This window comes from Lonchura striata, chromosome 3 (genome assembly GCF_046129695.1).
Source record: "Lonchura striata isolate bLonStr1 chromosome 3, bLonStr1.mat, whole genome shotgun sequence".
NCBI classification, from domain to species: Eukaryota; Metazoa; Chordata; class Aves; order Passeriformes; family Estrildidae; genus Lonchura; species Lonchura striata.
Genome location: NC_134605.1, coordinates 10,865,573 through 10,879,435, shown reverse-complemented (window position 1 = coordinate 10,879,435; position 13,863 = coordinate 10,865,573). Strand labels below are relative to the sequence as shown.

At 40.6% G+C, this 13,863-nt stretch overlaps 1 protein-coding gene across 2 annotated transcripts in view; it reads left to right on the top strand.

The window, feature by feature from the left end:
* Positions 1-13,863, top strand: part of KCNK2 (potassium two pore domain channel subfamily K member 2) — a 113,932-nt gene that overhangs the window by 34,888 nt on the left and 65,181 nt on the right. For both annotated transcript variants that reach the window (XM_021547591.2, XM_021547593.2), the window contains one exon: positions 1,528-1,838. In XM_021547591.2, the coding sequence (XP_021403266.1) occupies positions 1,528-1,838 (311 nt within the window). The remainder of the gene's footprint in view (positions 1-1,527; positions 1,839-13,863) is intronic.

Here is a 13,863-nt window from a genome sequence, read left to right as displayed (position 1 = left end):
CCTCGCCCCCGCGCCGCTCCCCGCGGCGGAGCATCCCAGCCGGCGGCGGCTTCCCGGGGGCTACCGGGGCTGCACCTCGCGGGGGCGGCGGGCGTCCCCCGGCTCATTGCACCGCCGCGGGAGGGGGCGGCGGGGCCGGCGGCGGAGCGGCGGTGCCCGGTGCCCGCTCCTTTGTTCGCCGCCGGCGGCCGCGGCGGGTCGGCGCCGCTCCGGGCGGGCTCGGCGGCCCCGGCCGCGCTGGGAGCGCTCCCCGGCACCGGCCCTGGGGGATCGGAAGGGCTCGGGGGCTGCCACGGGAGAGAAGGAGGCAGCGGGAAAGGGGCTCCCCCCGCCAAGGTGCGGGACGGGGGGGCTGTGCCCGACCCGCCGCTGTCCGTGGGGCGGGGGCCGGAGCTGTGGGAGGCGTGACCGCGTTGCGCGTGGAGTGCCCGGCGCCCACCCCGCGGGCTGTAAGAGGTGCCCCGGGTCTCGCTGGGCCCGGGCTGGGGCTGCCACTCTCCCCCCCGAGCCCTTCTCCCGGAGCAGCGGCGTGTGCCGGAGCCCGGCGGGTTCCCAGGCGGTGACTCTGCCAAGTACCGCCGCCTTCCCTGCAGGGATGCATCCCATCTCTGCTGTCCTGTGGGAGACTTTCCTCTAGATTTAGACCTGAGCTTTTCCTACCAGCGGTTGGAAGAGCTGTCTTGGCCATTTAAAATGTACTGGTTATTCAAAACAATTTAAATATAGCTTGTGTGGTCACTGCCATGACCATCTTCCCACAGGAGACCTTTATCTGCGCTTGATGTGGAGGATTTTTTTTAGTGCCCATGTAGTTACTGGTAGTCACATGAGTTATCCAAGTACTTGATTAACACACCCAGCCACTCTTTTCCTAGCCCGGTGGAGTTTTTGTAGCTGTAAATAGAAATACCTGCTCTAACAAATGCATGACTCTTCCAGTAAGCACACATGTGTTGTACCACTGTTTTCTGAAAGGTGTAATCAATAAACAATTAGCCTGTTAAGATCAGTATGATGAGCAATGTCTTATTTTTACGGTTGTGTCTGGGGAGTTTAGAAATGATCACACAACTGCTCTCCGAGAGCATTTGTCGGAGCATGGGACAAAATAGGTGAAAGAGATGAGGTTTTGTATTTTCCAGATATTTCTGTAATGCTGAGGTAGAACACAGCTGGAAAGCTGCTTAGCAGTGCTTGAGAGAACAGTGGACATGAAGAATCTCTGCAGCAAAATACTACCTTAGAATAATTTAATGGAATGCAAGGATGTAGGGGAAATCTGCTTTTGGAAATGATTCAATATCGTGGGGACAGACATAGAAAACGTTGCAAATGTGCTTATGCATGGACACTACCACTCAGAGCAACAGATATGTTGTAAGGTGTCATGGGATTAAGAGAAAGATTAAGCAGTTTAGGAATTCCCTTTAGAAGCAAGAGAATTAATGTAATCTCTTGGCAAGAAGTTTAGCTAGCAAAATCTGAGTGGCACTGTAAACATTAACTTTCTTTTTCTATTTTTGCCAGTGGCGGCACCTGACTTGCTGGATCCCAAATCGGCCACTCAGAACTCCAAACCAAGATTATCATTTTCCACCAAGCCTACCGTGCTTGCTTCAAGGGAGGAAAGTGATTCGGCCATTAATGTTATGAAATGGAAGACAGTCTCAACAATTTTTCTGGTGGTAGTCGTGTATTTAATAATTGGAGCAACAGTATTTAAAGCCCTGGAGCAGCCTCATGAGACCTCCCAGAGAACCACCATTGTGATTCAGAAGCAGACGTTTGTATCTCAGCATTCCTGTGTGAATGCAACAGAGCTTGATGAACTGATCCAGGTAATCCATACCAAACCCCTCATCACCTTGCCTTAGAGGAACCAATGATACATGGCAGCACTGCAGTGATAAGGGGCACAACCTCTATAAGCAGAGCTTTGTGTTGGCCGAGCGAGCGATGTAACAAGTGTTAAGAACAGAAGCTGAGCATTTGCATTTTCATGCAAAGCGTCATGGTTGAAAAGCTATTGCTATTTTTAGGTCCAGTATGCCTGGTAGAGGGCCTTTTCACTGAAGCCTCCCATTATGCTAATTAAATGATTATTCATCAGCAATATATATAATTAATAGTTCACAAAGGAATTGGTATATTGATTGTGCTTTACAAGTTCTGTCAATATTTGAAGTGCCTAATTCTGAGGAAGAAGCTACACCATCCATTGCCTTAAAGGACTCCTAATTTACTGTGATTTTATCAAGCTAGCATTCCTTCCAGCTGTATGTTTCTTTATATTGATTTTGTTTTAAGTACAGGAAAGCACCGTGGACTTCCGACTTTGATCTTAAATCTCAATTTTCTCTGCTTCTTAAAGGCACATCCACAAATTATGTACATTGGTGTGTTCCTACTAACATGACTTTACCTTTGCAGGTCACCTGCCTCAGTACCATGGGAGATATTTATTTGCAGTAGCACAGAACTAGGTCCGGAGCCTTATAGATCCCCTTCCAACTTAAATCCCATGTCCTTATGAATATCTGGTGGCACTGGAGGGAATAACAGAGGGCTGCCAAGTCACATCAGTTCTGGACATGGGACAATGAAATGGGAGACTCGAGTGAACAGTCAAGAGTTGGCAAGGATTGACTGCTTTCTGAACAGTGGCCATGTGGCTATCTGGGTCTACAGAGCCCAAGATGGGACAGGGAGAGCAGGAGAGGATGTTGGGCACCCAGACTATGGCGAGCAGGAACTCTGGAACATGCCAGATGCATGGGCAGAAAAAATTTCAGGAAGTGTTTTTTGTCAGCAAATATGGCTGGGAGTTTAGAAGCTGATTTTACCTCTCTAGATCAATCTGCCTTGAGCATCAGCATGGATGTGTTTTCTTTTTTCAGTAAATATAGAGTTCTGATGTGCTGAGTTATTTTTATGGTACACTACTTCTGAATTTTAAAGGTAAGCTGGGAAAATGTCTTGTATTTTGTGATTTCTCCCCTGCCTTGTTGCTGAAACATATTCCAAAACTGCTACCCTTAAAATGCCTGTCATCTCTTCTCTCCATGAGTCCAGGCACGCATGCCTGAGGAGATGCTGCCAATAGTGATTTAGATGCTGTGTAATAACTGTGTTCCAGTGGTTTGACCAGCAGAATGTGAGATAATCCTTCAGAGAAATATACAAGCACATTCTGATGAAAAATAACTCTTGTAGCTACTATAAATATCCTCCTATGAAATTTTTAGGTCAGATACTGTACTTGTGAGATAAAAAAAGAAATTTTGAAGCAATATTATCTTACATCATCTGTGAGATGGACCTTAAGGCAAAAACTGTTGAAGTTTGCTTGGAGTACTTAGATATTTTAGCATTTATGATTCTCTGCCCAGAAGCACAGATTGATAATAAAAAACCACTTCATCATCATTCAACGCCCATTTGATGTTCTGTGTAAAATAAATGAGTTTCAGTACAGCCATCAGAAAACAGATAACCATATCAGCATTAGCTTCCATCTCCACTAATGATCTTGCCACAGCCAGAAAAACACAGGCGTGTGAAGCATGGGGAGGTGACACAACCTCCCACAGCAGATTAATGAGAGAGAATTGTGGAAAGAGTTTGTCCTGGTTGCTGTTGGGGTAAATGGAAAACTGAATTTGCCCTCGATCCCTTCTGCTTCTCTGTAAAGAGCACCACAATGTGGAGGTAGGAATGTACTGTTACATCCTTTCACAGGAGCAGAGCTGGGGCACAGGGAGCCTGTTTGGGTGCCTTGCTTTATGCAGAATAAGTGTTAGTCAGTGACATCAAGCCAATGACATTAAGGGTTGGGAAATTTTGCTTTCCCAAAGTAAAATGGAAAGGCAATGGTAAAAGAGAGTCTCAAATTCATTTTTCCAGGTCTAGGCTACTGTCTTACTCACTGAGGTCGTATTTCTTCCCTAGTTGCCAATTTGCCACAAAAACTAAATTAGTGAAATACATTTTGTCTCCCAAGGATTATGTCTGACTGCTATTGCAATAAAATGCAGAATTTATTCAGCTTTTGTTGGATGTCTGTATGAATAAAAATAAACAGTGCGTGCAAGGAAAAAGTAAATGTTATTTAAGAATTCACTGAAAGCTATAAAACTAAAAATTAATATGTACTAGAGTAGAAGGGAGCTGGAATGATGAGTTTGTGTGAAGAAAATTACAGAGCTTACAGACTGTCATGTCTTCTTTAATCAAGTATTTACCTTGAGTCAAACTGTAATGAAATTCATTGCAACTTTTCTTTTTGAACTTTATGTTCTGGGAATCCAGATACTGTTTTGGCTCTTTCATGCTAGTCATTGCACAAGGTGCTTACCATACCAGGCTTTTTCAGTCTTCACAAACTTCTGCTCTGCAGTTTAATCCTTACTCTGAAGCAGGCTTGGCTGAACGAAGACTGTCCACAGGCAGTACAGATGTGGTAGTTTATTCAGGTGAGCACATCAGAGAGACTAGCTGGAGAGAACAAATTCAGCTAGAAAGAAAGCACAAGTGGAATGACAGTCCAGTTTCCAGCACCCAGGAGCCATGGAGTTTCCAGCACCTTGGCTGAAATCTTCCTTTGTCACAAAGCTTTTTAAAACAGTGTTGTGTGTTTCTATATATACATAGAGGATAGGGATTTTTTCCTGTCTGTCTTCTCCGTCCTTATTTTATCTCACCAGTCCTCAGAACCTGTCCTGGTGCAACAATATATACTGTTGCCAACTCTTCAGCAGGCGCAGGTTTATTCCCTGGGTTTTGAATTACTGAAACTTTGTATTGTCACATTGATTGTGTGGCTCCTCTGGGTATACTAGGTGAGAATTATACTTTTACAGACATCATATATTTTATACAGATGTAAAATATGGGGCAACAGAGAGCTGCTATGCAGCCTAGAAAATGTACAAAGGTAATGGAACAGAGTGCTTTGAGGATGGCAGTGAGGTAAATTCAGCTGCCTCAGAAAAAGGACCTGTGTTTTCCTCATAAATTTTCAGCCCCGTCCAGCAGTGTTCCTGTGCTGACAAAAAAAAAAAAAAAAGACATGGTCTTCATGACTTCTTCTGTCTCTGACTCCCATGGTCCAATATTGCAAATCTTTCAGTCTAAAGCACATCAGTTACTTGTTGCCTCACAGTCACAGAATATATCTGAGATGAACAACAGCAATGCATGACCCTGAGAGGTATATCCAGGTACATAATTTGATATTTTGTGAGCACTTCCATTTAGTACCATATTAAAAATGTGCACAAATCATGCAGAGCATATCTGTACACCCAAGAGACCAGTTTTTTTCCAGGCAATTTCAAGTCCTTTGCTGTTGCCTGAAGCCAGCATTAACAACAGCATTAAGGGGATCAGTGGATGCTGTCCTCAGTGATGCTGAGGTGCACAGCACTCAGTGGTGGTTTATCTAAATTTGAAACTAGAGAAATACCCCAGGAGGGAGGCTTGTAAAAGTACAAACACTATCTGAATATATAGAACAGAATATACAATATACAATAAGAATACAACAGAGCAGCAAGCTGTGCATGGTCTGATGTTAAACTTCACTTTTAAAAAGTTTCAGTTGGAAGATCTTGTAAGGGTCTCATTTGGTAACAGATGAGAAAACATTGATTAGGTAAAGGCTATTTGTGATATCTAATACATTATAAAGCTGCAGAAAGGAACGTGGCCAGTTTCTTTCCTAATATTCCTTCTTTTGGAGAAGAACACTCTACAATTCATCATAAACTCTGTCTGTGCCTGCTCACAACTTGGCCCTGCCATGCAATGCAAAGTAACTGTCAGGTGACAGAATAAAAGAGTAAATGTAGTTCAGACTGTGTGGATTTAATGAATGTGTGACAAAGTGTATAAAGCTGATCTTCATTTGCTCAAAGGATTTTTTATGTCTTGTGTCCAACAATTTTTCTCTCTCCACTGAGCTTTTTGTTGGTAGAAGCTGATAGAAACCTGGGAGTAATCCAGCTATACACACAAATAACAATAAGCATTAAAGAATGAAATAATTCTCTAACTGGAGCTCTTGTATCTAATTATTTCAATCTAATTCTAATTTTTTTTTTTAGTTTGTTGACTGTTTCCTATAGCAAGCTTGCCACTAAACATTTAAAATGTTAGAGACATTCTCCAAACTCAGATGCACAAAATGTATTGCCAAGAACTTGGAAAAATTTCCTGCTATATTTATGCACCTGTGAATGGTAGCAAATGTAAAGAGACCTTAGGTTACACTGCTAATGTTCAGGTGCCACTCATGTCCTCATGGAGTGCTGTGCAGCCACGAGATACTTGTGTCTTCCTTCATGGCATCTCCTGGGGTTGTCTCTGGGAACAGGTGATCCTGGCTGAATTTGATATTCAGCAATGTCATTAAATTGTCATTACTGTCGTTTTATACACCTCATTAGCTCTAGAGGATCCCAAAGATCCTATGGAGGAAATAAGGTGCATGAAGAAACAGTGAATTTGCTTTCTCCTTGCCCAGAACTCATGCTGTTCCTAGGACGTAGGGATGTGGCCAATATTTTGTGTTGTGGGATGTCTTGGCAATTAGAAGTAACAGCCTGTCCCCCTGCCAAAGAAAAAGATGATTAGAAAAAAAAAAAAAAAGAGAAGAACTTTTTATGTAAATACCACCTAAGTAGTTATTTGTTAATGTTGACCTTTTTAAACCAAAATGGGAAAAAAAATCCTTTTAATATCCAAGCAAGTTGTTTAATGCATTATTTTTGCATACAAAAAAGAGAAATAAGAAAAATTTTAGTTATATTATTTTAAATATCTAAAATCTCCCAGCAAGCTGGTGTGAATTATTATAGTTATTTTAGTGAGTTAATTCTGAAAATTAATAAAGTGTTTCCAAGTAAATGTACAATGGAACATAAGTTAATAATAGAACATAGTTAATTTCCTGTTCCTTTAGAAAGATCCTTCAAATATATTTATTCTGAAACCCTAACAAGTGGAAAAAAATAGTCTTACACTAAAAAGCACAATCTTTTCATGTGTTCCAAGTGTTATGGATGGTAATTCTTGTCTTATAAAGCCTTCATTTTGAAATCTGAACAAGTTTGCAGGGTGCTATACCAAGCTGTCTCAGCAGTAATACTTTTGTAGAGTTTCAAATCCAGCTCCTTTCAGGGTATGTGGCTTCTTCTGAAAACTGAATGCCCACAAAATTGTGCTTGCATTTAAAGTAAACAAACCAACCAAAAGAATTAATGAGCCACTAGGATTAGCTGAACTGATGTGGATCCCACCAGTTGATCTCCCTGGGTTCTGTGCAGGTTTTTGGCTAACGTGGGGAGAACACCTCTCCGTGCAGGGATCCAGAGCTGTGTGCCATTCCTGTTTTCATCTCACATTTGTGTCAGCTGCACTGCCCCTTTTCTTTCCATTCATCTCTTGGATTATGAATGAGACCAAAATGGGGATATTTTTTTTTAATCTCCCTTGAGGATAAATGCTTTTTTTCCCTCTATCTCTCTCTTGAGGGAAGCCTGACATGATTATGAATGACATGGGAGCAGTGTTTCATTCTTCAAACTGGCATCACCAGAAAGTCGTCATGGCTTCTGCTGTGATTAATTTCTTGTAAAAATATTGTACTTAAAAGTATGCATTTGCTGTGGTTTCATTTTTATAGCTGAAGGGAGGTAACTTCATTAAGTTGCACCTCCATCAGTAACTGCTTTTGTCTCATTCACAGGCTTCTTTACAATTTGCATTGTAGTAATAAGAAAATTATTTTTGCCTGAAAACAGTTTTTTAGGAATATATTTAATTTCAGTCAGATACGGTCCTTGAGCCCTGATTATGCTAAAATAAAGAAGTGTAAATCCTTTCTCTCCAAGAGATTGCAAAATATTTGAGTATGCTTTATATTTTTTAAGATAGGAAAACACAGAGATGCAAAGGTCTTGTTTTCAGACCAATACAACATTTATTTTTTAGACAAGACTAAAATATATTAGCTAAACCTATTGAAACAAATTTTATTAATTCTTTGAATCACAGCATTTGTAGACATGTAAGCTGTAGCTTACAGGTACTTGAAGCAGGAAATTTTTGAGCTAGTTTGAATGTACCATTTTAAACCCTAAATACTCTTAGTCTCTCCTTTTGCAATTCCTTCAAGACTCTCCAAATCAGAAACTATGTCATGTCAGGATCCTAGCCTGAAAGCAGTATTTATGCTTTGTAAAACTTAAAGCCTTGAAAAGACTGATAGACCAGCATAGAAGAAATTGAGGCTGCACTCTATTTTATTTGAGGATCCAAAATACGATTGCATCAGTTGTTTTAATCTGCCATCTGCATTTCAGTTATGAAGCTTATGAAAAATTGCAAGTATCAGTCAAATATCAGTAGTAGATCTGCCTGTTGATGTTTTCAAAGCAATGAAAGAAGAAATGAGAGGCTTTCAAAGCAGTTAAAACACAAAGCACAGGAGCTGTAGTTTGAGTTTTTGGCCTGTGCATGTGTCTGTCCTTGGCAAGATGCTGCCCATCAGAGCACTTGGGCTTTATGAACTCCAAGTGTCCTGGCAGTCCTCACTTGTACAGTAACATCTCATATTTCTTTTTCCTCTGGCTGTGTCTGTGTCTCCTTTCTGCTTCACTCTGTCACAAATAAGTGTTCAAATGCAGTTGTCTCCTTTCACAACCTGCCCCCCCTCACCAGTTCTACCTGAATCTCCAGATCAGAGAAATATTTATTAAATGAAAGATGTCTGTGAAAGACCTTTGACCACACCCTTACCCACACCTGTGCTTCACAGGCACCCACCTGCTGTGGCTGGGTGTGGATGGGTTGCAGCAGCCCCTGGACTGTGTGCACTCCTTGCTTGGGCTCCTGCTCATCTCCCTCTTCTGGCTTTGTACTCAGCTCCTGGAAATAGGGATTTTTTTTTTTGTCAAACTTTCTCTTGCCTGGGAGCATTTCCTCCAGGGACAGGACAGCTCCCTTTTCTGTAGTAGTTTTCTACACACTGCTTAAACCAAAAGGATTTTTAAAAGAAGTTTTTATCCTTCACGAGCATTATTTGGGAGGAGAATAACAAATAAATTCTTACTGCCCTTGTCACTTCTTTGTTCAATGAGATTGGTCTCAAACTTTTATTGCTGCTTCCGATGTTGAGACCTGTAAAGGTTACATTTCCTTCAGATGAACAGTTTTATGGACCTAGAACTTAGCTTAGCCTGATTGCATCTGAATGCCAGCTTTTGTCTTAGAAAGGGTGGCAGATATGACTCATTAGTAAGTCAGTTCTGCAGAACAGCTGTTTGCATAATTCTTCCAGTCTGTAATCTCAAGGAGCAAAGAAAAGCCTTCTTCCCTGAATGTGCATGTGTATATACATGCATATATATGTGTATGTATAAACACAGAGAATATGCACACATAGAAACCCATGGGGTTTGTAATACATATTTAGAAATAGAAATGTTGTTATGTTTCTGCATGTTTTTAGTTTAAGTAGCTGTGAAAGAGGGTGAAAAGAATCCTTCAGTTCTTCAGCATGGGATGTACTAGTCTCCAGTGTAGAACACACTCATATGTTATACAAACAAAAAAGAAAAACAAAGAGTCACAGAATTATAATACAAATATTATTGCAATCTCTTTCAACATCAAGGCCCAAACCCATGTGTTTTGAGGCTGGAGAGTTGTTTGTTAAGTGTTAAAAGCATCCTGGTGTGCCTTTGAACTGAGAACCAGGATTTCCATTCCTTGTAAACCAAAGCTGAAATAAAAACACAGGACTTGTGCAGTAGCTGGGCCATATGAGATGTATCTTTATACTGTAAAGGGAGGGTGCCCTTGTCAAATGGCAGTAGAACTATAGCAGGGAAGGAAAAAATCCAGGGTGAGAAATGGTTTTCAGAAACTTTGAGGCACACCTGACTTTTTGACATCACTTGCCAAGTGACTGCCAGGAAGCACAAACTAACTCCTGACAAGCTGGGTAACGAAAGAAAGCACACTCTGGGTCTTATCAGAAGCATAATTTGAGGTGTTTCTATTTTAATCTTTCAGTAGAAGAGCTGAGAGTAATGAACTGTTGTGTTACATCATTTCATAGAAGTGAAGTGACTGGAAGATGGTAGAAAAACATGTATTCAGAGCCTGGTGTGGAACAAGGAGATGAGCATTGGAGTGACTGGTGTGACACATACTTATTTCTGCCTGGTTTCCATGTGAGACAACAGCTGACTACCAGAGGCCAGCCTTCATACTTTATAAACTCTCCTTATTTTGCTGTGTCTCTGCAGACCCACTTAGTGGATGTAGCTCCTGGCCAGCAGGCTGCCTTTTGTCAGTCAATGCCATTGACTCCTTGCAGGGTCAGAGCACCAGAAGATGAAATCCCTCATCTAGAATTGTCTTCTATTTTCAGAAAATGACTGTGCTGTTCAAAAGATTGTTTTATTTCTTCCTTTGACAGAAGAAAAGTCACAGTATCCTATGTCTTAATCTGCAAAGCAAAGTTCAGCATGGCCTCTACAGAGAAATGCCTGCATGAACACAGGAATAACACAAAACTGCACACTGTATTTACCAGAAACTGTTTCTAAATTATATAGAAAATGAAATACTGACATTGAATTAAAATGGGGTTTGTGTTCTCATGCTCCTTTTCCCAGTGTTCTGATCTCAAGCAAAGAATGTGTGGTGTGAAAGCAATACTTATGTGCTTTTGGAGCTCTGGTCATGCCTGGCCTGTCCATTCTGGGCTCAATCATCTCTGCCTCTTTTCTCTGATGCTCTACTAAAGCTTGTTCCCAAATGTGGCTGCAAAGCCAACTAGTTGGGATGTGTAGGTGTAGTGCAAGTGAGGACTTGATTTCAGACACACTTCATGCCTATCCTAAGATACAGTGCAGAGGCAGCCTAAGAATTGACCTAACTCAAAAAATGGGAATTTTCTAAAATTTTTAATGTGTCAAAATTTTTTCTCAATTCACTTCACTATTAAAAAAAAAAAAGCCTGTTTTTGCCACCATTATAAAGATAATTAAAGAAGAAAAACATATTACTGTAAGTGTAATTTACATACTATTATTTTTAAAATCATTCTGCATAGAGGCCTTTATTGGGTGCCATGTGCTGGGTGACCCACCCTGTGCTCAGTCAACTCATTTGAAACAAGGACTAGGCAAAGACTCTGGAATAAGGCAAGTCAAGTGAAATAGTCTGCATATTTTAAGAATTTAATCTGTCCACATCCCTGTTCTAATGCTGACCGATTCTGTAGTGTTGAAACAAAACTGATTTTTAGAACAATTTATTTTGTATATGGAATAAAATACTATAAAAATTGCCGCTGAAGAGGTCAGTTAACTTTAATAAAGGAAAATAATTTTTATAAATCAGAAAGTTCCCATGTTAAAATTACACAGTGTTTAAAGGCTGCAGCATATGATGACTGTACAGATTATAGAGTTTTCATTATTCTGCTTTTAGATTCAAAATGTACAGTTACTTTCACTACTGTTTGAGTTAAGATAAATCAAAGGTCTCAAGTGACAGCAAGAATTGAGGGAGGGAGGAACAGATGAAGGAAGGAAGGAAGGAAGGAAGGAAGGAAGGAAGGAAGGAAGGAAGGAAGGAAGGAAGGAAGGAAGGAAATCAAACTCATGACAAATCAAGTTTGCAGTAATAGTTAGTAGTAAGGCATCAGTCAAAAAATAGGCTTAAAGACCATGAATTAAGGTGGCAGACAGCTCTGACAGCAAATAATAAGCCTGTTATTTGAAGACTAAGGCTGAGATCCTGGCCCTTAGTGAAGTTAGTGGAGCCTGAGTTTTTATTCAGGGCTAGAGAAGTGTTAATATCCAATCCTCCAAATAAGTTTGTGTGGTGAACATGTCACGAAGATGCTACCCTGAAATTATTGCCCTGAAATGTACAAGGAGTTATGCAATATATTATTTTCTTCTTAAATTTTTCTTGGGAATAGTCTTAGATGATGATCTTCTCATGATTGCTGACCAGACTAAGAAGAAAAGTCATCCTCTGACCCAAAAAGTTGAAAATGCAGTCATCCTTCCTGAAAAATCTGCAGGCAACATTCAAAGACTTGATGAGACAGCTGACCTCAGTAAACCAGTAACCTTACCCACCTGTCACCCTTGTGAGCCAGGAAGACTCTTACAGATGTCTCTGAAAGAATTAAATGTGGCAGCTTTATCTAGTCTAACTTCTCCCAAACACGGTCACAGCCCAGAAGAAAGCATAACATTGTGTGTTTGGAAACAACAGCCCAGTGATGATGAAGGCATCATCTGGCCCTTCATGACTAAAACTGCTTAAAACAGTCAACAAATTTACAAATGTGAATCAGTAAATGTACAAAGAAAATCAATGAGAAATACTGGCAGTAAAAAAACACTTATTTAAAAAACACTTATATGTGATATACAACAGATTTGTTTAAATAAGTGAGTATATTATTTAATAAGAAAAAGTCCTCAGTTTGGAAAGAAAGAGGAAGCTGAGTGGTCTGTAAGATCATTAATTTCTTGAAGGAGACAAATCAGAAATTGCTATTCAAGTGTTCCTCATAACATAAGAACTTAAAAAATTATTTTGAAGTGCATACAAACTCTCAAAAGGGAAATATGCTTTAAATGATCCACAAGTAATTTGAAGATCTTACTGCCACAGAACGACTTGGCTCCCAAAATACAAGTGAGCTCCAAAAGTAATTAGATAAATAAATGGCAAAGCAATTCACCCAAGCCAATCTGAACACCACGATGCAGATGCAGCCTCCTACTCAGAAAGTCTCTAAAAGTGTGTGTAGTCAGAACTTAGGAGGCTGTACAAAAAGGAAGCATCTCTGAAAGAAGCCCTGATTATTTTCCTGCTTAGCAGTTGGATAAAATCAGAGACATAATAATAGTGGCTAATTGTCTTTTGTAGCCATCTGTCGTGCCTTGGGCAGTTTTGGGTTAAGCTGTACCTTTTTTTTCCAGGAAAAATGTAGGTGTGGCAGATGAAGTCAGGAAATGCATGGCTGTAGTGGATCCTTGAGCAGATTTAGATTGGAACACCTTTCATATAAAAGGCCTTGAGGTACATATGGCTTCAAAAATGTGCAGTGATGATAAAAGCCCTGGATTTTACAAATCCATTCTGCATCTGGATTTGTATAAAACTTGGTCTTGCTAGACTGTCTAAACAGGTGCATTGCTCTGGGTAGCACCTTCATCCAGTGCAAGAAACAAGAATGATTCAAAGAATTACATTGATCCAGTGCTGTATCATAGAATGTCCTCGCTGGAGAGTGTGCTCCCATGTGCAGATACCAGGACTTGTGATGGCAGTTCTTAGTCCCCTGAAATGTAACAGCACTCAGTGGGCCCTGTGTAATGCAGCACACTGATTTACACTGCCTTGTAAATCAAAGGAATAGCTGTATTGTCTAAATTATAAAACCAGTTCAATGGATGGTTTGCACAAGCCTCTTAGTCTGGTGTGTCCCTTCCTACATGGATGGAAACACCTGTCGGTATCAGTGCTGCTGTATTTGCTCCTGCCAAGCTGTACATCCTGTACTAATGTAGAAGATTTTTCCTTCCAAAACCAAGAAAAATTAAACTCTCTTCCCCCTCACTTTCCCCATCCTTTCTCCTTCCTCAGTAGGACTGAAAATTCCACTTCTTTGATGTCTGCCTTTCTGCTTTTTTAAAAAAAAAAACAAATTTAAAAAAAAAAAAAAATGTGTAAAGATACCCCAGCTGGTTTTCTGTTGACAGTCCTGGATGGTGGAAATTGTTTAGGTTTGGCAGCAAGATCTGTGTGGCTGCAGAGGTGCAG